This window comes from Lepisma saccharinum, chromosome 1 (assembly GCF_977018435.1).
Source record: "Lepisma saccharinum chromosome 1, izLepSacc3.1, whole genome shotgun sequence".
NCBI classification, from domain to species: domain Eukaryota; kingdom Metazoa; phylum Arthropoda; class Insecta; order Zygentoma; family Lepismatidae; genus Lepisma; species Lepisma saccharinum.
In genome coordinates, this window is record NC_139229.1 from 170754863 (window position 1) to 170780874 (window position 26012).

Here is a 26012-nt window from a genome sequence, read left to right on the forward strand (position 1 = left end):
CTTTGCAAGTTAATAAAAGTATTACATCTTCATACACCGATTTTCGCTTATAACTTCCGACTAAGTCGTTTCCGGACCAGGGTTGCTTATCTCAAATTAATACATGTGCCCTTCTCCATCGTCCCTGAAAGTTTGTATCATCAGCCCGGAAACACCCTGTATACCGGAAGGTTTATTCTGGTACAGTTCACGCCACTAAGGGTAAGCGAATAATATCATTGAGCTATTCAAGCCCATAGAAGGGAAATTCTCTTTAGTTCATCAGTGAAAGGGACGCTCTGCAAACTTTCTTACTTTTTGAGCTGGGAGCTTACGCTTATACTGTACGTGCGAAAGTTTAATTTGAAGAGATGCCACACCTTACTTACTCACTTTAAAACAGTATCTTTCAAAAGCACTGTGTAAAAGATTGAAAGTACTGTCTTGCTCCCCCTCTCCCCCTCGGTATGTTTCCGAGAGGGGGCATTTATAAATCCTTGCCAGATAGCCATCTGAAATTGAGTATGCCATAGTAATTTGCATCGAGCGGAATAACAACCTTTCATATAAAAGACATGCAACAAATTACAGGGATGCATCGTTCTTCAGAAACCCGGTGGAGGCAGTCCCTTTAGTCTGCATGAGCATAAAATAGACTTTAGCAAAATTATTAATGCTATTGACAATTATAATCATGTTTATTTATTTCCGATATTTTCATTTCAGTAAATAATGAATTTCGAAATTTTGGCTGGCCCTGCATAGACCCACGTGCTACACTAACCACTAGACCACCACGGAGAACGAAGCAGAAAAGAGCGTACAACGAAGTTAGCAGAACGGGAAGAAAGCAAGATAGCGGACGTCAGATAGCATATTCCTCTGCACGATTAACGTTGCGAAACGGATGTGGCCATATCTCTCTCCCCTCTCGGCCTTCCGTTCGTAGCTAACGCCTTAAGTCCTTGCATCTTCCAGGAGGGGACTGGTTTGCTAAAGGGAAATGTTATACCAAACATACGTACTGACTTTTCTTATTTGTAGGGTACTCGTTTATATAATATGCAAACGATTATTATTATTATTATTATCATCAGCTAGGCTAGGATTTGTATATTTTGTATATTTGTAGGCCCGGAACTAACAACATTCCAATACACACACACGCACGCACGCACAAAACACACACACAGTGCTTCTTTTCTGGGAAGAATAGTTTCAGTATTCTTCATAAGCCAGTTTACTATCTCTAGGGACCTGAAAAATGTCGTGAGTAAATTTCGCGGCAAGTTAATATTGTTCTTCTCATAGTGCATTTGACTATTACACATGTTAACACACATCCGAATTAATTTTGGGAGTTTTTCTGACGACAAATGATGAATAAATTTTCTCGGGACGGAAGCCTATCCGGGACTAAGCTGGCTGATGTCCCGGACAGAGCGCGAAAGCAAAAAATACATATGTTAGCGAATTTTTGCGATTTTTTTACACACTAAATTTTTGCAACACAAAGCAGTTTATGCAACATAACACAAATTTTCCAGTATTGTTCGTGATTTTAAACTTATTTTTTTGTGATTCTATGCGCGATTTTTCATGTTTTTATAAGCGGCATTTTCAGGTGACAGGAACGATAATACGTCAAAGTTAAGCGTAATAGATGGGGAAAGAATATATCCATTACTTGATAATGCCTTTGAAGACATTTATGGTACATATTCCTTTCGTTCATACGAAATATTTATGCACACACTCGCACACACAAGAATAAAGCGAATGCGTGTGTGTATGTACATGATCATGTCCCTAATAAAAGTTATTGGCTATGTCAGGAGGTTAGTTCATTCTAATATTTCATTCCAGTATTTCTGCAATTCTGTATTTGAAAAAGAGAAAAGAACCTATCCAGTATTTTATTGGCCCAGAACACTTCAGTTAATTCGAGTTACTATATGCAAGAATGTTATGGTGAAAATTTTGTGATGTAAATGTCGCAATTATTGCAAAATTTCTCCCCCTCTGTTCCTTGAAAAAAAAATGAAAGAATATCCAGCAAATCAATTCTCCTATGGGTCCGCAAGGTGCTAGACTGAGCAACCTGATACCAGGGCTTTTGGAAGCTGGGAACAGCCGAAGGGAGCGAAGGGACGGAGAAGTGAGCTGCTGCTATCCGAATGCTTGGAGGTGCTGTCGGAGGTGCGTCTTTGGTGCGAACAGTCCTGGATTCACAGTCTGGGAGTTCCAAAATCTTGGTCCTAACCTAGCATCGCGAGAACCATTGGGTAGCAGCCTGGGGAAAAAAAACAAAAAAAAACTGGCGAACTCTGATATGGATAGCTAGAAATCAGCGTCAATGGAACTCGATGCTTTGAGAGCCAATGAATGGCTTGGCATTCAAAAAAGGTTGTTGCGTCACAGGGTTCGGAATATCTTAGGGGTGGAGAAGTGGAGTTAGAAATCTTTTGCTTCCGTTTCCGTGGCTGCCCAACCAATCGGTGGAGAACGTTCCTAGAGATCTCAAGCCAGTCTGGTTGTACAGACGGCTGAGAAACTGTAGCTACAAGATCAGTGATTTATCCACACACATTCAACACTTCCCTAACACCCCCAACATTTTCTCAACACCCCCTAAAATTTTTCACAAAGGCCCAATTTATGGTCATTTGGGCTTTAAATATAGCCCTACACCCCCTAAACACGAACTAACCCCCCCAAATGAAATTTGTTGGATACACCCCTGTCTAACAAGAAAATAAATATTGCGATTTGAACATAAGAGCTTAAGGTCGAATGATATGTCGCTGCCAAACTCGCTACTTTGTAGGATACGTAGGAACATATTTTCTGTGTTCATCCTAAAGATAGTTTTAATTGAAACTACTTGCACGTGAAATAAACCAGTCAATGTGAAGTCAACCAGATGGGACCTATACAAAAGTCGCTTTGATCTTTCAAAGGACCTGCTTCTTGAATGTGCGTAATATGGTTGGGATTTACACAATAATCGACGTATCGAGTTACAATGACTAAGCATTTTGGAGAGTTGTAATTTGGCAATGTCAAGCGTTTATGTTGACTTTGTTTGCAGACCATCGTGCACAGTCACTTATCTGCAGGTACAGTCACCAGCAATAAAAATGGGACACTTAGATCCTGAAATACTCGCTTCCCTGCCAGGCGTTGTGTGTGTTGCCTAACTCTACGGCGGTGGTAGAAGTGGACATTTGTTATTAAAATCCACTTACGCCGTAGATTTAGGCAACACACACAACGCCTTGCAGGGAAGCGAGTATTTCAGGATCTAAGTGTCCCATTTCTATTGCCGGTGACTGTACGTGTTGTTTTTATCATCCATAAATGTACAGGTGCCACAGAAAAAATATGTAAAATGCGTATGAATTCATGCTACAAGAAACTATCCCTTTTGTTTACTGTAACATGGTGTTTCGAAATAACGACTTCTTTATCGAATGAATGAATGAGCTAAAATGTTTTGGGTGCGTCTGCACATAATGGAAATCCCCTTAACAGTAGCGGCGATTGAGTTCCAAAACTGGGGCGGGGGTGGGGGGACAGTTTACTTTCCCTGGGTAGATAAGGGTTAGAATAGTGCGGGGGCAAAAGTGGCAAAAAGTAAGGGAAACCTGCCCCCTGTCCCCCCTAATAGCAGCCACTGCCCTTAAGAAAGGTTAAACGTGCAAGGTTGTAAAGGGACCTGTAGGTTAAAAAGGTGTGTTATTGTGGTTGAAATAAAATGATGTGCGTGTAAAATATATAATTTTAGGCTGACATTCATTTACTAGGAGGGTAACGGCCCATTGCGCCCCATCCGGACATTCTTGGTTGCAGGGTCACTACAAAGATTTTATACTAATAATCTACTATACACAGCATTATTATCAACTATCAAATTTTCTCTTACGTACAAATGTGTAATGTGGTGGGATGTTCTGGTCGCTTTTAACCATCGCCATACCATAAAAAAAATGTAACAGTGTGGAGGGTGGGGCCAAATGGGGCAAGGACTTTCGATTCAAAACAAGCAGTTTGGATGGTCACGGGTCGTTGCTCGCTGTTTATTTGTGATAAAAGGGACTTCACGGCTAAATAAGCAAATTAGTGATGGTTCGTCGCCTATTGTTGTGACAACGAATGCATTTGCAAACCTGATATGTTGATTCTTGGGCATATGTGAATGCAACGCAGTATCTTATTTAATCCGTTTCATCGATGTAGAGATACCGAAAAACAGACAAGCAAATATCCAACATTCTAACCGATCCCGTTATGTCGTTTTGTCATTTCGCGTCACTTTTCTTCTATATTTTGGCTAATCCGACGGAGAGAATGAGTGATAATTACATGAAATTGATGAAAGGACATTCTCAAATAACACTCATACCTAGGCTGGGAATCGAACCTTGGAACTGTGGCGGCGAGATCGAAGGTCGACCACTAAACCGGCTTTTATATGTAGTAACGTGCTTATTTTCAAAAGCAACAAGCAAGAGTATTGAAACTAGTCAAAGGCCCGTAAGTTAACTGCAAGTTAAATCGACATTCGATTTAACTTGCAGTTAACTTACATGCTATCTGGGAGCTAGCAAGGTGACTCGTGCTGGGTGCATCGAGTTTCGTCGGTAATAATAATAATAATAATCCGTCGCGCAACAGCCCATGAAGGGCCTAGGCGTACCTACCGACTGCCGGTCTCCCTCCCACGCTTGCATTCGTCACCTCTAAGCGTGGAGATCTTCAACCGGTATTGGAATAGTCGGGGGGTCGGCCCGACGTATCCCCAGCCGTTATAGTAGGTCTCCGTGACCGGATTACGCTCACTCACTCGGAGCTCCCCAATTTCCTCACGATGGTGGGTTGCCACCGGCCCTATACGTAGGCCGAATAAATTCCGACCATTCGTCGGTAATAGACAGTGTTAAAAATGTAAACATAAACATTGGTGAGGTCTTGCCCGGTCCCCCCGGAACTTCCGGTTTAGGCCAGTCCCCGCTGTTGCCAGTGCAGATTCACCGATATACGAAGTAAGAAATGGGCGCTTGTTTTCATCAGTTGTGCGACGATAGTCAAGAAAGGTATTTGTTAAAGTTCTACTATGAAGGAGTGGACGTCTAGAATCCGTCGGATGATCAACTGCAGAGCAGATTATTAAAATATGACGTGTCTTTGTGTCCGCCAGTTGTATAGCACACTACGTACATACAAGTATCTCATGTACACGCTCGACGAACTCAAAACGTACAAAAGTTTAGATATATTCAATTATTTTGTAAATGGAAAAGTGAGGGAAAGATAATTGTATAAAACTAGTGATATTATTATATACTGCTGGACAAAAAAAACCGGACACTTGCATTTTTTGTGATAACGCAATGGGTCGATAAAAGCTCTGGTACAAGGGCTAACTAAATGTTGCAGAAACTGAATTAAGTACGAATGCATAAACAAAGTCCGAGCCTATGAATGGTGCATATGGTACTACATGATCTGCCGAACATTCTGTAATATACCTGCGAGCTGTTATTGCAATTCAGATGTCAAATATTAAAGTGTCCGGTTTTCATTGTCCAGCAGTATATTATAGAGTAAAGTAAAGTAAAGCTTAAGTGAATCTTTGCCAACAAATCTCCAGAAGTAATGACACCTAGAAAACGGAAGTTTGGCAAAATGCCTCTTTTTATCTACTGCATATATTGATAATTTTTTTCCGGATATACGTTTCTTATGTTGTTTCGAATGTTTTAGAAGCCTTTTCATTTTGCCTATTTTGCCTATTTGGGACCCCACTGCCTATTTTTAATTATAATGCCTTTTTTTGCCTTTTTCAATGAAATTTGACATTTTTTTAAAAAAAAATGTGTATATAAATTATTTTTCTCCGAAAAAACGTTGTTGGCATTTATTTTTCTTCCGTTTAGTATGTGAGTAATTTTCGTCTTATTTAAGTAATATTGAACTCACGCATGTTTCAACATTGCTGAAGGAGAAATGTGTGAGAAAAATGTATTTCATGCTGAGTTAGGATATTGCCTTTCGGTTAACATTTCCTTGTGCATGATTGACTGCTAAAGTGGAGAGGTTGATTTCGAACACAAAGAAGATATTTCTGAAATCTCCCTCTCGAACCCGAAAATTTAAGGAAGTTGCATCTGAGCTTAGTTTACCTCCGCAACCAGTCTTGACCAGATGGGGAACCTGGATATCAGCAGCTATATATTGTTAACGACCTTGAAAAAATCAGTGAGGTGATAGATGCTCTTCCAGAAAATGAAGCGGCTTCAGTGGAAAAACTCCTGTGCTATTCAAGTTTATTTTTGCACATTATGGTGCATTGCCAGAGACAATTACAATTATAGCATCCACGAAAATCTTCGAGGAATCTATGCAGCAGATGATGGAAGTGCCAGGAGAAAATGGGTCAGCTGTTGCGGAAAAGTGCTAACGGGTAGTGAGTGCAAATGAGGACTTGAAACAATTGAAAACAATTTGTGATATTCCAAAAGGTGAAAATGCTGTTACAAAAATGAGTCCAGCTACATTAGATTGTTTTATGTATGCTCCAATAACTTCTATTATGAAAAACATTCTCTCTGACAGACGACTATCAATGAATGTTGAGAACTTAAAAAAAACAGCTTGTAGTTATGTGCAATCAAGAGGGAGAAAATTGAAATGCTCTTCTCAATGTAGATTTTAGCATTTTGCCAGAAATTATAGATAAAAGTAAGTGTCTTCCAAATGTGCCTTTTTTCGGTTTATTTTGCCTTTTTTTCATTTTTAGTGCTTATTTTCCACATTATAAATGCCTTTTTGCCTGCCTATTTTAACGAAAATAAATGCCTGAACTTCCGGGCTCTACACATAACAAATGCTAAAGTAAACATAAGTGCTATCAACGTCGCCTTTCCGCCTGAGGAATTTAGGGAAAACCTATGATATGGCATGCCACTTTCACTTGCATGAATTTACTTCAAGCAACAAGGGAGTTTTCAGACTGAAGCGACAAGCGATATCGCACAGAAGCATTCGATCTAAAGCAAACCATTCACCAGTCACGCTTGCGCTAATAACAGGCCGGGGCAACACTATGCACGGTATTGATAAAACGGCCCAGTCCGAGCGACAAGCGACACTTCCAATTTGTCGTGTCGCTTTAATTCGGAAGGTGTTTTTTTTATTTTTGAATGTTGGTTTCCAAGAAACACGTATCGCTGCAGTCTGAAAGCTTCCTTTCGAACCAATTCATCACGAGAAAATGCACGTGTCGCTTGGACTGGACTGTTGTTTTGTCAGCACCATGCATCGTGTCGCCTCGGTCTGTTGTATTCGTATGCAAGGTGAATTCCTTTAGAGTAAAGGGGCTGTTGCTTGTTGCTTCGGGGTGTAATCTCCGTGCCACTTAAAAGTGAATCCTCAGTGATCAATGAAATGTTTCGATCCGATGCGACACAACAAGTTGCGCGTGTCGCTCAGATTCCCAATGACGTATATTGTGCCGCCTGCGACTTGATTTCCAGTGAGCGGTAAATGCTTATTTATAGACTAAATGGGCCTGTGTCGCTTGTCACTTCGGTACGAACCACTGCTGTCGCGTGTCGCTTCGGTTTGAAACCTCACTAAGAGGCGTACTTTTCACCACAACACAATACTCAGATAAACGATCAACATGCTTAACAAAATGCAAGTCGTACAGATACTTTCCGGGTACCAATCCTTTCTTCGTTGTGCTTGTATCAACAGGTTTCGTCTCTCTACGTCCTTCTGAAACCTACGAAGTGATACTTGACTCAATAAATGTGTTCCCGATCGAACTGTGAAACCATATCCTACACAGTTGACACCCTATTTCCTTGTAAAAGAATCTCCACTTTGCCCTATCATATTAACGTCCATAGCACCTTAAGCGTAACCGGATGTTCGAGGGGGACCAGACGAGTGCGCATGCTCCGCAGTAGCTCCGCCTTTAACACCGTCTATAATATCTCGGTTTCTAATTTGGAGTCAACTTCTGCGTTTCAAGTAGCTTCTCGATTTCCCTTATCATCCTGGGTCAATCATAAATAATCCACACTCTCCCTCATTTTCCCGATACCCTCCATCGTCAAAGTGAATGGCACTTAAAAAAATGAAATTAAATATATTGTAACTCTATTTGAATTTGATTTAAAAATTTTCCGTGCGTCGGCACTTGGGCTAATTTGCACCGGTAACACTACCCTTATCATAACAAAAATAAAACCGTGTCTGAAAACTAAAATATCCTTACCTTGGTTAAAAGCTAAGGCTGTAAAGGGACACTCAGCACAAATAAGGACAAAAAACAGGACAACACACAGAATTATACTGGCCATAGAGCCAGTCACCAGAGCCTCGTTAGTCTGCAAAAAGCAGTTCAGGGTGTACTACGTGGAAGGTCACCCCTTACATATATTGTAACTCTAATGCTTAAAGATACAAATCAATGAAACCGAAAATAAATTCAAGCGAGATATTTTGTTCAGCCATATCACGTAGTGTGATATCTAAGGCAATTTAAAATTAGGAATTTTCAGTTTGATCATCAGGAATGACATATCAACACTAGTTTTTGGTAATAAATTATTATTAATTTCAACAATGAGTCTTTCAAAATATTCATTTCATTCAAAAATCATATCTAAATGGATATATAGTTCCCTTAATCGTTATGTTCATGAAGAGATGTGTTCCAATTTAGCCAGGACATCTCAACAGTGGCGCAGGAACGTTTTTCATTTAGGGGGGTACAAAATTCAGTCTCCCATATATATATATATACACACACACACACTCCTACACGTATGTAAAAATACATTTTGGGGGGTCCAACCAAGTGTCGCAATAATAATAGATAATAATAATTAAATTAAAATATTTATTAAATATGTAAATTAATTAATGTTAATTTTTATTACATGAATAGGTCAAAGATAGTAAAAGAATATATGTATAACAGCACGTACTCATTATCTAGCTTTCGTGTAGTTAAGATCGCCAAGATTTGTATAAAAACAACTGCCTTGGTAAGCGTTTAATGTCAAATAGAAAAAGAATTGAATATTTATTGAATAACAAAAAAGGAGTTAGATCCAATTAACGAAAAGTGAAGTTGCTGATCAATATTTTATGGATATCATTATTAGTACTGTGCATAAATATTTGGAACCCTTCAAAGCCGTATCAGCGAAATGTATTGCCTTCCAATAAGTTGAGCGAAACTAGCCATCGATTATATATTTAATGCTACACAATTATATTTTGATTATTTACTTTTACTACATAAGTCTTTCGGGGGGTGGGTCCGGACCCCTTGGACCCCCCTCCAAATACGTCCTTGATACCTAGGTATAATGTGAAGCCATGAGAAACATTCTATTTTAGAACAGCACACACGAATGTCCTGTTATTTAATGCAAAATTTGCATAAATATGTTTTTCTTTGTTTTTCTTAGATTTTTTTTTAACAGCTTTTAAAACCTGATAATAATTGTGAAACATATAAAGCTCTGGGCCTCGTTCTGGGCTTATTTGGATTTAACGGAACGGAAAATCAGGAGTTTGAAATGTGAAAATTGCGAACGAAGATAAATCTATTCATTTTAATACAGGTTGAGATTATAGGTGGTGAGGAGGATCTTAAGCCACCCCAACCAAGAATAATCATTTTCCACCCACTGGATCCTTATATCATACTCATAGAGTTCTACTTCAGATCAGTTCATTCTTATTTTAAAGACACATAGCTAAGCATAAAAATATATTTAAACAATTTATGGCAGATGTGTACCACATCCAATGCCTTTTAGAATCTATAGGCGTTGTATTATAAAAGAAAAAAATAACAGTTGAGATGGTTCCCGATCAACTCGTAAGAAATCTAACTTTGAAATATTTGTGAATCATTTGACAAGGCATTTATTTGTTATATATTTAACTGTACCTAATGACACTCTTCAAGCACTGAAAGTACTATCATTACATATACAAAACCTAAATGCTTCAGATCTCAGAGGAAGCAAGGAAAGCCATACGCTCAAAACTTGTTTTTTTTTTGTTTTGTTTTCAATCTTTTGTGGACAACATGAAGAGCCGGCCAAGGTTTATTTTCGCATAGAGTGGTATTAAATGCAGTGTTTTAGGGTGACATGTCAATTTCTTATTTATGTGAAAAGGTAAACTTTAATGTAAGCAAAAGCATGCGCGTCATAGTTAAAGATTTTTGAATCTACAAAGAAAATCCAAAACACATTTCCGCCTCGCCGGCCTCCATGGCGGAAGGGTTATAGCATAGTGCGCTATGACGCCAGAGGTCCCACGTTCGAAACCCGGCCTGGGCATGGGTGTTTTTTGTGAGTGTCCATCAATTCCATCATATCATCACTCATGGCAGAAATGCGAAGTAAAATACACCAAATAAATCAATCAAACATTAATATCTCTCTCACTCTAAAGACCTAGCGAATCCAATCCAAAATCTATCAATAGAACCTGCAGTGAGTCTCATTTATCTCGTGCATTCATATGACTAATGTAATTTTCTTACAGTTTGACTTTAGTGTTTAACTTAAATTGGCGTTGTATTTGTGTTGCATTCGATATCAAAATCAGATTTTAAGCAAATAATGTCCAATTATAAGTATACCTAATACATAGGTAAAATAAGTCCCCTCTCTGATAAAATCGCAGATTGCACCCTGTTTAAATGTCTAGGAAAAATTTCATTTCACCTACGAATGAGATCGCAATTCGATGAGTCGAAAATTGTCACAGCTTCATGTCGTCTCCTGTGTGGTGAGGTCCTTCTCGTTCTTGTTTGTGCTTATTTTTGTTTCGGATTCCACTCTGAAGTTGTTAGAACATATTCTAGATTCACTTCACGCTAGCCTGGACTCTATTTTACAAAAAATCTCTTAATATATAAGTTTAAGTATAGTTTTCCGAACACCCTCTTACAAAGTTATGAAAAATATGTGTGGGTACAGGAGTGTATTGTACCCCCCAAGTTGGTCTGTCGTGCCTCGTCTCGTTCGTGTAAGTATTTCGTTTAGAAAATTCCATTTTAAATATTTAAAAGAAAATGGGGTCAGTCATTCACTCTTCTGATGAAGATTTGTATTTCATCTTCGAATCGACGCGATCACTTCTTTTGAAAAGTGTACCCCCCTATACGCAAAGGAGATTTCGTATGTATTCCATCGTTCCACACACATTTTAAACAATTTTCATCTCCTTAAAGAGGTATCCAAGAACATAGGTCAATGAACTAACTAGTAGCAAACACAATGTAGTAGAATCAGTTTACAATAGTTTGAATTTCTGTGGTAAAGATAATGCTTATAAGTTATAAAAAATATTCACTTTTTTATTGGGCGAATTTAAAATAGGTTCTTTTAACAGTAGCACCTTGCGTCTGCTGTCAAATTACCAAAGGGGGGTACAGGGGGTACAACTCGATTTACGGGATTAGGGGGGTACAGTACCCCCCTTCAAAAATTTGGGGAGGTACAATGTACCCCTGTACCCCCCGTTCCTGCGCCACTGCATCTCAATAATGCCTGTGCGTACTGGGAGTGCCTCAAACATTCAGAATGTCTTTAATGATGTTAGCACTCTCCTTTGCATTATTAATTGCTACACATTTGTATTGCAGGTCGTGGTCGCCCATTTAGAGAAGGCTGGGGACCTTCTTGGCGCAGAAATGCCGACCCAACAAGTTCAGAAGTTCTGTTTCCGCCTAGTGATGGTGGTGGCAGAGGAACACCTAGTGGGAGGAGTGGGGGAGGACCACCACCTGGACAAACTCGGGTTCCGCCTGGACACACTCGTGTTCCACCTGGACAAACTTGGGTTCCACCGGGACATTCCCGTGCTCCACCAGGTCAACAGAACAAGCCATGCAAACCACATAAACACCGTCCTTGCCCTCCTGATCAACAAACTGGAGCCCGTGAGTGATTACTCCATATTTGTTCCAAGAAATTTCCACCAATTCTTTTGAAGTATGGGATATTGTATAAATTATATACATAGCACCTCCTCTGCAAGGGGCAAAAATACAGAAACAGAAAGGGTTCAGTGCGGAATTTCCACTCAATTGCAAATACCATCCTGTTTATCCTAACTGTAAGCTAAAAAGCACAAACTTAGTTAGTAAGGGGGGACAGAGAGAATGCATCCCAACAATAATCTGGATAAATATATCATGCATATGTAAGATATTGACATATTATATGACATGTCCCTTCCATAATTCAAAGGTAATGAAGACAGTGCTCAAAAGCATACTTCTTTCTAGCTAGCTCGAATTTTAAGTTCATAAAAAAACTAACACAGGAAGCATATGTATATCCAGCCAGGTAATTTGTTAATTTCATATACAATTCTAGATATTATCTTTCAGATACGGTGGTCAAATACTACCATAGAGATAATTGAGTCTTACAACCCTTGAGACAAAAACCTATTTCTTTTCTTGATATTCTCAATTCATTAATTTAATTTATACCTATTTGAAAATTAACAAAATAAACTTATCGAAATCGCAGCTGTACAAAATCTTAATTTGAAGAAGTTATTTCAGACACACAAGCATTATTACAATAAATCTAGAAACTAAATAACTTAAAAGGATATATTTTTACACAGTCTCTACCATGTTATGAGTAGGAAGGTGGATTCAACGTTTATTAGTCATTTTTATTTTTAACATATAATAAGTGATACATGAAGTTGCCACAGTTAAATTTTTTATTACATGCAATAAGCAACATTGCCTCTGACATTCCTTATTTTTTCCGGCAGCATCACAACTGTCTTCCCTAGCCTGGGGAAATATTATCAATGAGACGGGAATACTTTTGCCAAATCAGGTGGCACCACACATTGACAAGAGATTTATTCTCGTGGGAGTAAATAAAGTAAGTGACAGTTCTATTGTTTTATATCTTTTACCAAAATGTGCATAATGTATACCATTATTTAATGAAACCAAAATTCCCTTACAAAAGTGTTAAAACTATATCCAGCAGTTATGTTGAGATGAACTGCAATAGATTATAGTGAGTCTACATGGATTTGTCTGTTAAACTTTTATAGTTAGCACATCCTTTTTTACATGAAAACTTAGTCTGAGGCATCCAAATTCCCATCAAAACTTTGATGGAAATTTAAGAATTTTTGTATCCTCCTTTTTGTCATTTAGTGTCACTTCTTGCCACTGGGTTATTGCCGTGAAGAAGTAGTGATGATTAGATCAAATTGATGAAAGGAGACTTGCAAAGAACACACATGCCCAAGTCAGGACTTAAACTAAGGAACTTTGGTGGCAAGATTGAATACTGACTACCTAAGGTGCTTTGCTACTGAGCCAGCTGGAAATTTAAGTGAATGATATCAAAGCTATTATTGACTATTGCAGAAAGTGGGAGAAAATCTCTATATTTAAATCAGTTCTGATATAGATATGCATTGCCTCTGTGTGTACATAATGACAGCACCAGAAAACATGTATGGAGTGGCAGGGGAGCCAGATTTAGTATGTCCTTAAATACAATACAAAAATTGTGAAATTTGCCTGCTTTCACTGTGTGCACACAGATTTAATCCTGTTGTAACTATTACATGCACTTTCCATTTTAATTCTTTCATTCGTGAAGTTGTGCATTTTTGTTCATTATTGTTGAAATGTACAGAAAACTAACTATTAATTCCATTATTTGTTATGTTGAGAAAAGTAATTGAGTTAAAGATTACTAATTTCAAAATGTTACTTGTTACTTACTGTTACCAAAAAGTAACTGTTATTTGTAGCCAAATTACTGGTGTCTTGTTATTTCCAAACACTGTTTTATTTGTATAATATCCTTTTGCTTTCAGCCCAATCAGCAATATCAGAAATGTTTAACTCCAAATGAAGCTTTTGGACATTGCCGACATTTACACTTCTGCATTCAGAGTGAATTCAGATTGAACTTTGTAAAGTTCTTGGATTATATGTGCATCATTGAAGGAATGTAAGTTCAGTTTTCTTCATTTTCATTGAGTTATGTTTGGTAATCTTGCATAATGTGAAACTAACTTTTTAACTGTGCTCACTCCCATCTGCGTGTTAATCAGCTGATGTTCCATGGAGTGAGCACACTTTTTGGATTTTTAACTTGTTTTTACTGCTTTTAATGAATTTTATGGGAATTTATAGTGAACATGACGAGTTTTAAGGAAATGCTGGGTGAAAGGGACATAGTTTTTTCTGATAATTTTTTCCCCAATCCTACCCATCCAACCTTTCCTTGTATGATATAACGACGCGGCATGGCAGTATTGCATGCTTATAGAATGCCTGAAGAAGGGGACAGTCGCTTCCCCGAAACGTAGCTAACTCAAGGAGTAGACTCTCAAATACGTAAGTAAAATAACTTTTATATGATATTTTTATTATATTCTTAATAGAAATATTTTTTAATAAATAATGGTTAATGATTTGATGGATGCAGATCTGGATCGACATGTGCATGTATACCAGTTAATGCTGCAATGGTTCCCAAGTCATGTTTTCTGATGAATGTGTAATATAGTGCAGCTCTTGGAACTACATCTTTATCTCGGCTGAAGAAAATCCTCATTTGTTAGAGGATATGCAGCATGTCATGGATATATGCCAGGCGTGACTGTGGAAAACCTGCTTGGATCTTATTTATTCGAAGGTACTGTCAATCAGAATAATTATCTCAGCATGATCAATGATTGGTTGCTTCCTGAGCTCATAGCAGGAGGAATCGCTGACATTGTTTGGTTTCAGCAAAATTGTGCACCAGCACACTTCACACCCATGTCCACACATGTCTGGATGAAATTTTCTGGAATTGCTGAATCAGATGTGGGTCAACACAGTCTCTGGCTCTTTTGCCTTCACTTCAATCCCCCAAGGGTAGGGCTTGAAATTTTCATGAAACGAAATGTTTTACCTTTGTTAATATGGTGGTGTTTCTCTTTCTTTCCTTTGTGTCTTACTACAACAGCAATGCGATTAATGGCTAGTGTAGTGATGTGATTAATAATAGTTATTAAAATATTTACATTTGCATCAAATAGTATAAAATATATTGGACATGAGTCTGCTGGAAATCTCTTCCCTTTTAAAAATTTAAACAGTGTATGGAAATTGTTCGCCAAATTATGAGTTTTTAAAAATTCAATGTGTATATATATCCTCAATTCTCTGTTCTAATAATGCTTATTAAAAGAATCAATTTGTGCAAATGAAAGATATTTTCTTTCCATATTGTTACTTTGCATATGATCAAGAATTGGATGTAATCTTCAGAATGTCAACAACATATCTGCTCAGCTTAAGAGCAATGAGTAACCATTAAAAGAGAACCTGAATTTGTGTAAAACTCTTGTGCAAGAGGATATCTCTGTCACAGGCCCATAGCCAGGGAGAGGACATGGGGGCCATGGACTTCCCTAGAACTATGAAATATTCAAATTTGATCCTATAAGAAATTATGAAAATAACATCGACAACTTTTCAAATTTGTAAAAAAAATTGATTTTGTCCTTGCATAAATGAATGTATTTGTTGTGCAACTTTTCCTCTTGCTGTTCTCCATGACAGACAGTAGCAACTGAACACATTTACTAAAGGAACCGCTGTTTATATACACACACATACATTTTCGGATCTTGCCCCTCCCTAAAAAAATCCTGGGTATGGGCCTGCTCTGTCAGAACAATGAAATCCACAATACACACCAAATAATAACAATTAACAAATAAAAAGTAATAACAGAATCACAAGGCACAAAAGATGAAAACAACATAGGCGCCATCAATTGTAATGACCCTGCATGGTCGCCATTCACTTATTATTAGACCCTGCATGGTCATTATATTCTTTTTAATATCAGATGAAAGAGTTAAGCGGAATGTCCCTGCAAGGCGTACGCTTTTAGTTTAAATGTATTCTGTAAACTTTAACGGATCCACCTCTAAGTTTATTAGCTTCACTTATTATTAGACCCTGCATGGTCGCTGTATTCTGTAAACGTTATCAATTATTGTCATTTACACTGTTCAACTCTTTGTTTAGTATTGCAGAGTCCTGTGTGACTCATTATTAATTGTATTGTCTGGATGCACACAGTTTTAGTTATGGTAGCATGTGCATCTAGTGATTTTTCCACTAGTGTTTTCTCAATGTCAAATCACGATAATTCTCAGTACGGAGTTTGCAATATGTAAAAAATGAGTTGGTAACGCATACTTGTAGTTAGAATTTTCACCGCCCATGCGCCACCGCATGTATAAAGCCAGCGCAGCGAGGTCCAGAGCTCAGTTGGCTCCCTGATGTCAACGGGCAAACATCCAGGGTTAATCGGCCTCCCAGGCTGAAGACTAGAAGCCATCCCAGAAGGAAGGAGGAAGAAGAAGAAGAGCCTAGCAGCAACCTACCTACCTGGTCTGATCGCTTCGTCTGATAGGTACTCAGGTTCTACCTGCCCGGCTTGTCTGGGAGTACCAGGACCTTTCCTTCCTAACCTGCCGCCCCTGCATAGGAGACACCGGTTGGCTCGCCAATTCCCCGCTAACGCAGGGGGGTGTCGCGGCATCCTTTGATCCTTTTACCCAGCACCCGCTATTTCGGGGTACCGATTGGTTTTGGCCAATTCTCGGCTATGGTTGAGGGTACTACGTGCAATCTACTCTCTCTTACAGGGGAACCCGTGATGTCTGTGGCGACCAAGGCCCTAAATAAAATTAGGTCCCCATACTACCCCTGACGCCTCACTGCGAGGAATAAATTGGATGTTCCCTGCCCCCCTTTATCTCTTTGAGACCAAAAGTGGTGCACGTAAATACAGGTGCATGGTACAGGTAAATGCACGTAAGGGTTACAGGTAAAGACACGTGTGTAAGTGTGCTAATGGACATCCTTGTGTTGTAATTGTAATAAACATTATAGATATATATAAAACTGGTATAACCTTTCTTTACACCCAGCAAGCCATGAGATAATTCTGAGTTCATGTTCTACGACTGATAAGAAGTTAGCACGTATGGGTAGATTTTTGCCATCCTCCTAATTTGAAGTGCTTAGAGTGTGGTAATTGTGTGAAGAAGAGGGTGAGGACGTTGCACAATCATACTCTGCTAAAAGTCACCTCGCAGCAAAAACCATCTCCACATGGCAGAGAAGCTTATATGAATGCTATAATATGTACCAAAAGAGTATTAAGAATTTAGTTCACAATGAAAAGTAAATTGTAATAAAATATCTAAAAAAAATAAATGAACCGGAATGGTCTGTTGCCATTTCTCACAAGATGGAACAAGAACGTTCCAGATATTCATGAACCAGAATGCAGTTTCGGTCCAATCTGGTCCATTTGAAACCCCGACTATGGGGTCTTGTGTAAGAAGAAATGTGAAAATGGCCATACTCAACAGATGATGATCTAAAAAATGCTCTTAGTGAAGCATTCCAAACTGTCACCCCACAAATGTTGCTACAGATGAACAATGAAACATAGAAGTGCATAAGGCTATGTTACGAACATGGAGTAGACCAAAAGGATGGTCTTAATTCATAATAATAATAGCAATAAGATGAAAAATAAGAAGCATAACCAGGTGTAAACGGACTTCTCAGCAACTCTGTATTCAAAACTTAATTTACTGGAGATGCTCAATAACAAATTATTGACTTGAGTATAAATTTGACTTCAGAGGAGTTCTAGTAATTCTTTTATTAACTTACATGATTAGGGTTACCAGATCGCTATAAGGGAAATGTAGGACATGCTGTCCCAAAATGTAGGACATTAAGTCAAAATGTAAGACACAAAACATTCTCAATAAATAATACATATTTCTATAGAACACATTAGAAAGTAATTTAAAAATGACACTTTTCAGTTTAAAAGAACAAATCTCAATGAATTTTTAAATGCAAAATTTCAAAACTTGCAATCATACTAATCAATGCACCTCTTACTACATGATTTAAGTGGCACTTCTCAGAGGAGCCAATTTTTCTCAAAAATTTCAGGTTTAGTCAAACTATATTTATGTTAGAGTGGGCAGTCTTTATGACTTTACAGACTTTATGAAAAAAATCATCTGTCTCATGAGTCTGTTTGATGGTAACAAAAGTACTCTCTCAACATTTGCATTATGACCTGTAATGGCAAACAAATATTCAGCAATTACCATAATTTGAAGTGGTTCCCGAGTTTCATCTTGAGTAGTTTATAGTTCAATTACAGGGTTTCTACGAAAGTAACAAATCCAGAATTCTTGACTTTTTCTGGACTTTTCTTGATCTTTTCTTTCGTTTTTCTTAATGTTTATTTAATCGACCCCAACTTAATTGCAAATTTCCAACTTTGCCAAAGAAAATAAATATTTATTTAATGAAAAATCACCACCAAAGAGCCAGTTAAGATAAAAACTGAAGCTGTATTTAAGAAGAAAATTAAACCTGCTTTATCTATTAATGCATCCAGGACTGCATTTGGCAGACTAGCAGCCAGTATAATATTATGTGGGGCTTTGTGTCAGTTGTCCCTATATGTTTGTGACTGTCCCTTCATCCATCTTATCTTACCACCATTTATCCTCATCTTCGTGCTTAGCCAAAGGGGCAGAAAAGTGAAGTAAAATAAACTAAATCAACCAATCAGTCATTGTGATAGCAAAAATTCTTGACCAGAAGAATAATTTATTGCCTCTTTATTGACTTCTTGAACTACTTCTTGATTCCTTTGATTTTTCTTGACTTCCATGACTTTCTTGACTTGCAAATACCCTGAATTACTTTGTTCTCTATATCCCTGCTTTACAATCAAAATATTGAATCAGTATAAACCCTAAGGCAAAAAATTCCACTCAGGCATTGAACAGTGACATCAGCAGTAAGTGGTCCCAAAACTTTGTTCATTAATTGCTTCCTTTTTTCCCATTTGTTTTCTAGTGGGACAAACATTTATTTTCTTTTTGGGCAATGACTGAATATCTATGTTCTTCTTAAAGGTTTACATAACCACTTTTTGTGGATGCAAAACAATCTAACACAGTTATTTTTAGTGGTTTTTATTTTATTTTATCTGCGATGTTTTGTCCTGGTTTCCTAGAACATTTTCAAGCTACACCAAGATGCACATACAGCAACTGATGAATGACTGAATCAAAATAAATGTCACTATTGAGTTTGGAAGCACAGTAATTGACTTGGAACTTGCATGATTTTTTCTTATTACATATTTTCCTAATTAATATTATGCGATGCTCAAAATGTAGGACATTTATGATATTATTTTCCTGTAGTTTACGGTTATTACAAGCATAAGAAAACAGTTTTTTCTTTGTGACGTTTCAGGAGAACACACGCTCCTTTCATCAGACATTTATTTTCATTTTGACTGTCAAAATGAAAATAAATGTCTGATGAAAGGAGCGTGTGTTCTCCTGAAACGTCACAAAGAAAAAACTGTTTTCTTATGCTTGTAATAACCGTAAACTACAGGAAAATAATTCTATCATGCAAGCAATGCGTACATACAAAAAACATTTATGATATTTTTCAAATTCCTCCCGGACACCGGATATAAGGCTAAAATTTAGGATATGTCCAGGAAAAACCGGATGTCTGGTAACCCTAAACATGATTAGAATATTTATTAACTTCTATGAGTTTGGTTACTCTTTCAACTTATTATTATTATTATTATTTGGTTACTTATTCAACTTCAACATATTGCTTTCATTGATTGATTGATTTGCTTTTACTTCCCTTTTTGTGCCACTTTTGGCTAATTTGCAAATTGGGGATGAGTGATGATATGATGAATGGACACAGAAACATCCATGCCCAGGCTGGGATTCAAACCCGGGACCCCTGGCATTGTAGTGTGATGTGCTAACAAATCTGCCACGGGGGCCGGCATATTGCTTTAATTATTGGGGTTTATAATATTTGGTGAAGTTTGAATTATTTAGCAGCTGGGTATATATTTATGAAGTTCAACTTAACATATATTTGCATGGTATGTTTCATGTAAATTTATTTTCCAAGTAAATTATTTCAATATTAAAAAGGAAAATTAATTTTTCCAAATTTATTTTAAACTGTAGGTACGTAGGTGTTTGCTGTCCTGACAATTTTGCAAGTGGAGGAAGTATTTTTGGTACAGGCCAACCATCAGGTCCATCACCTGGAAAGCCAGACACATCACAACCTGGGGCTCTCTTAAGCACTACGAGACCAGATATTACAGCGGACCCAACTAACAGAGGTAGCGTCATACATAATGAAAAAAAAATGTAATTTATTTTATTACAGTAATACATTATTTCTTGGAATATCATGCTTGATCGTTTTTGCCATTCAATAGCTCAAAATATTTTTTTCTCTAAACCCACTACATTCCTTCTTATAAGTAATAAACTCTTTTCAGAAATGGCATTTTGAGTACATGACTCGTATATTACTTTCAGGTTGTGGGGTGAATTCAAAATCAGGCACACGTATTGTCGGAGGGAGGCCTGCAGATCCAAAGCAGTGGCCCTGGATGGCTGCATTACTGAGAAGTGGAAACAGGCAGTATTGTGGTGGAGTTCTTTTCACTGACAGACACATCCTTACTGCAGCACATTGCATTGACAAGTAGGAAAATATTACGTATTTCTCCAAAGAAGAACTTTTAAAAATGAACCACAGTGGTTGGTGTCTTGCAGAAGACTAGGTTTGATTTCAGAATGGGTCATCTCAGGTGGAAATTTTTCTGACCCAGTCCCTGCATAAAATGCCCCGCCCCAGCCTCCAATCAATTGGTATATGGGGGCAACCTTGTGGGGCAATGGTGCATGGTAATGATCAAATCCTCTCCAGTATAGCAAAGATTGAGTATGTGGGGCCCAACATTCATATCCTCTATGTGCCTTTATGGCAAGATGCAATATACACCTTTACTTTTAGCAAATGTTAAAAATCAGAGCTCTTTCCTGAACTCGAAATATTGCATTTTCCTATATTCTATGTATTACATAATTTATGACATTTCTCTTGCAAGGGAGGAAAATATGCATTTGCATGTAAGGTGTAAATTTTTTTAAAAACTATCATCATACAAACAAATATGTTCTTGAGTAAGTATCTAAGGTACACTGGGTGATGTATTTCTGTTCATGTTGCAAGCATAACTGTAATTGTAAATCCAATTTTTAACCTTGAAACTTAGATTGAAAAATAAGATAAGTTAATATTTCTAGAATATTTAATATTGAGCAAAAATGCTTATATTTCCAGCTTTTCCCATACTATTTCAACTTAGAATTGTGAATTTGTGTCTAGTTTCACCATTAAACTATCCATTCTCTTTAAAGCAAAGAACAAGGATTCATAAAAAAAACTTAAATCTGGTTGTAGAATAATGTGGTATTTGAAACATTCTAGTTGGGGTGGGGGAAATTTGAGTTTTCCATTATTCCTAGTATTTTTATTCCTTCACAAAACTTTGATTGAGCTACAGCCTCGACAACATAGGCTGTTTTGCCACCTAGGTAATTACAATTAAAACTTTTACATGTAAATCTCACACTTGCTTGTTGTTCACTCTTAGTCACCACAAATCAAAAAGTTTAATTCATGGTCTGTTTACATTGACTAATTTACTTATTTTATTACATCACTTTAGTTATTCTCAACGAAGCTCTTTACCAGCTAATTGTTGTAACTGTTTCAGTGATGCTCATGATTCCAGTTGACATTTACTGCTTTCTGGTTGTAGATTTGAACCTTCAGCTGTTAATGTGAGGTTGGGAGAATATGACTTCAGTTCATTCGATGAGACAGCCACTCGTGACTTCAAGGTGGCAGAGATTAGGAAACACGAAAATTACAATCGACATACATATGAGAATGATATTGCAATTCTCAAATTGGAAAGGCCTACATCTTTTAATAATTACATCTGGCCTGTGTGCCTTCCACCGGCAGGCGAGAACTATGAAAATGAGACTGCTATTGTGACAGGTGAGTATACATACAAGAGAGGTTGAGGATTGTCTTACCCAGATAATACTTGTGATAGTCCTGAGAAAAATACATTTTGATTAAAATTTGCATCAGGTTGTTTGGAATGCCTCTGTGGCTGGAGTTGGGAGAGGGGGCTGAGAGGAAGAGTTGCTCTGTTTATTTTGTCCTGAACTTCTTATGTCACTTACATCATAATTAACACTGGCAGTTGGAATAAAAAGCATGTTGAATCTTTCAAACCTGTATTTTCCTGTATATGCATGTACTGTATATGTCACTGCCTTTTCCATTCATAGCTTTTTATACAGCTTTATAAATAATTAGTTTGATTGCATTAGATGCAACTTTTTCCTTGGGATTGTGTAGAGCCTAATGTATTTGTGTATTGAGAGCACAGATGTTTTGAAACAAAACCTACAGTGAAATACATGTGAATACTATTGTAATAATGTTCATATGGAATTTGAAAATATTACATTTTCTAAGGCAATCATTTTTATGCAATTGTGGGGTACGTAGTAATGGAACATAGTAGTAATGGAAGGAGTAAATTCTAGTAGAGAGAGAGAGGGAGGGAGGAAGGAAAGAAAGGAAATTATTCTCCCTTATTCCACTTCAAATATCACTCTGTGCACAAATGTGAAATGTGCTATGAAATGTATTAACAGCAATAGCAAACAATATATTTTTTTTTCTTTAAGGTTGGGGTACTATTTATTATGGAGGCCCTAGTAGTCAAGTTTTGATGGAAGTAGTGGTTCCTGTATGGAAACAAGAAGAATGCGTGAAGGCCTATACACAGCCTATTATGGATACAAATTTATGTGCTGGCAACAAAGCTGGAGGCCAAGACTCTTGTCAGGTAAGGATCTGATAAATTCTTAGAGCTTTTTATGTTTCTATCTGCAGTCTGTGCAAATTTTATGTGTATGCCTGTATTTGAAGTCACATGTCAACAATTAATAAGACTTCATTATTTATATTGTTACATGAAAACAAAAGTAAGAGCTGTGGGAACTCATTCGTTAGGGCATCCAACTACCATGCGAGAGACTCAGGTTTTATCCCTGATGGGAGAGAACCAGGATTTTTTCCACCTGTTCAACCAGCTCCGGCGCCCACCTAGAGTCATATAAAGTGGGTACCTGGAGGAAACTCTGGGGGGTAAAGGCAGCCAGGAGCATGGTGCTGATCACATCACTCCCACCTTCGGCTGTGATCAAGAAAGTGTGGGGCCCTAACTCCATACCCCCTATACGCCTTCATGGCATGGTGCAAAGTACAGGGGAGCACTTTACTTTACTTTACATAAAATCAAAAATAGGTCAAGTGCACTTAAGTACAATTATTTTTGTTACTAGTCGTCTCAAAACATTGGCCAGATTACAGCCTTTAAGTTCCACCATTGAACTGAAAAATACCTCCTATTTGAAGAGAATTTCACAACAGCAGATTTTTAAGGACCAAAACACAAATTTACACTGTATTTCTTATTACAGGGAGATTCCGGTGGACCATTGTTGTACCAGTTGCCCAATGAAAGATGGGTGGTGATTGGTGTTGTGTCATGGGGCATTAGGTGTGCTGAACCAGGTTACCCTGGAGTTTATACACGTGTAAATAAATACCTTGACTGGATAGTACAAAATTCTGTATTTTGATAAGTGACTACACTGCCTAAGAAACACTCATCGCAAATTTTATCATTCTTGTGAGTTAATACAAATTTTTTACACTCGTTTTTATGTATCATGTAAATAAATTGTTGATTTTTACATTTGTTTGTTTTCTTGTAAGACATTTTGAAGAATGACTTCTCTGTGTGTGTGTGTGTGTATGTGATTGTCACTTGTTGTACAGGAGGAGGAGGAAAGTGTTTACAATTTTAAATTGAGCATCTAATCATCATAATTGAGAACATAATTCATAATGGAAACCATAAATTGTGAAGGCAATTTAATCTAACCTGAAGAGTAACTTATCAAGGTAATTGTGCCCATAACTTGTAACTTGTTTGAAACATTTTTGTGTGTTAAAAAATGTGGTTTGCAGAACAGAAATTTGGCAGAAATATTAGGCAACCCAATTTTAATGGCCTAACCTACTCTAACAGAAACATGCTTACACCATCAACACATGCATTAAAGCCTCTTATTGATAGGTGCCAAGAGACAACACCGAAGGCAGATCAAGAGGTGTCAGAACATCAGTGGCATAGCAAGGGGTGGGCAGAGTGGACGACTGCCCGGGGCCTTGCGCTTGGAAGGGCCTCGCGTCCCATGGGGTTGATACGAAAAATGTAATAAATAGAAGTGAGAAAAGAGATGAAAAGGGCTAATTTAGTGGGCAATATAATTAAATCATTCTCTTTTTATCTCTTTTAAATTCTAGTTAAACGTTATAACATTATAATTTGAATGAATACATTAAATCGGGGGCGTAACATACAGGCAGGCGGGCCCTAAGCCTAAGGGTGCCCGAAAAAAGTAAAAAATGTTGTCGTACATCTTATGTGAAACATTTACGCAAAAAATGCTTGGACAGTTTTACCCATTTTATCATTTTTTTAAAAATAAAAAGCACTTTGTTTTGTACGAGGTATTTTCTTCTTTATCTTGACCTTGCACTCCCGATTTTAATAAGTTAACAATGAAGCATCTCCAACTGCCACGAAGAAAATATGACGTAAGGCATTTAAAGGCTTGCGTTCTTTCCATCATTCCTACAGTAGGCCCTTACCCAGGATTTTTTTAAGGGGGGGCAGATCCGAAAATGTGGAACAAAGGGAAGATCCGAAATGCTGCTGGATTGATTTAGATTATTTTACATCAATTTTCTGACACTTTTGGCTAATCGCGACGATGAGGATGAGTGATGATATGATGAAATTGATAATGGAACACTCACAAGGGACACGCATGCCCAGCAAGGGATTCAAAACCTGGTACCTATGCCATCGTAGTGCGCTGTGCTAACCACTTCGTCACGGTGGTTGGCGAAAAGCTGTTGAAGGAGAATTATTTGGTCTAGGAATTAATTCGTGCGCGTGGACAAGAGATGGCGTAACGAGCGTATCGTCCCACAGTTCCGTGTATCCACATATGCGTTGAAAACTCCTGTCAGCGTGCATCGTTCGTAGTATAGGGCAGTTGATTGACGCGTCAACAACAGCATTTTGTAGTCAACTGAACATGGCGCAGTTCGTGCCAGATAAAGTGTTTTTGCGGGGTGTTCTGCTTCATTACTTTAACATGCAGAAAAGTGCTACCGAAAGTCATCGTATTTTGGTGGAAGTGTATGGTGACCATGCGCTAGCTGAGCGAACGTGTCAGAACTGGTTTGCACGGTTTAGAAGTGGTGATTTCGGCCTGGAAGACCAAGAGCGACCTGGACAGCCAAAAAAATTTGAAGACGAAGAATTGAGAGCATTGCTCGATCAGGATTCGTGTCAAACGCAGGAAGAACTTGCAGAAGCATTAGGCGTTGATCAAACAACAGTTTCCAAACGCCTCAAAGCCATGGGAATGATTCAAAAGATGTCACATTGGGTTCCACATGAATTGAAAGACAGAGACGTTGAAAGATGAAAAACCATTTGCGAATTGCTGCTTCAAAGACAGAAAAGAAAGGGTTTTTTGCATCGCATTGTTACTGGCCATGAGAAGTGGATCCATTACGAGAACCCGAAATGAAAAAAGGCCTGGGTGAAGCCAGGTGAACCAGGTCCATCACAACCGAAACGAGATATTCACTGTGCAAAGGTTATGCTGTGCATATGGTGGGATATGAAAGGTGTGGTGTACTATGAGCTGCTGCAACCGGGTGAAACTATTAATGGAGAACGTTATCGACGACAATTAATGCGTTTGAAGCAAGCTCTGGCCAGGAAACGACCAGAATGGGAGAACAGACATGATAAACTTATTTTTCAACATGATAACGCTCGCCCACATGTTGC

General features: G+C 37.9%; 1 protein-coding gene across 2 annotated transcripts in view; it reads left to right on the forward strand.

Moving 5' to 3' along the window:
* Window positions 1-23829, forward strand: part of LOC145990051 (proclotting enzyme-like) — a 41885-nt gene extending 18056 nt beyond the window's left edge. The window contains exons 2-10 of one of the 2 annotated variants that reach the window (XM_083125706.1): window positions 11669-11809; window positions 11852-11965; window positions 12820-12935; window positions 13894-14030; window positions 20152-20312; window positions 20515-20683; window positions 21807-22051; window positions 22756-22916; window positions 23554-23829. In XM_083125706.1, coding sequence (XP_082981832.1) covers window positions 11669-11809; window positions 11852-11965; window positions 12820-12935; window positions 13894-14030; window positions 20152-20312; window positions 20515-20683; window positions 21807-22051; window positions 22756-22916; window positions 23554-23715 — 1406 coding nt within the window. In that variant the 3' untranslated portion in view covers window positions 23716-23829. Of the gene's footprint in view, window positions 1-11668; window positions 11966-12819; window positions 12936-13893; window positions 14031-20151; window positions 20313-20514; window positions 20684-21806; window positions 22052-22755; window positions 22917-23553 lie in introns of both variants that reach the window. The other variant, XM_083125697.1, reaches the window with a different exon arrangement.
* The last annotated feature ends 2183 nt before the right edge of the window (window positions 23830-26012 follow it).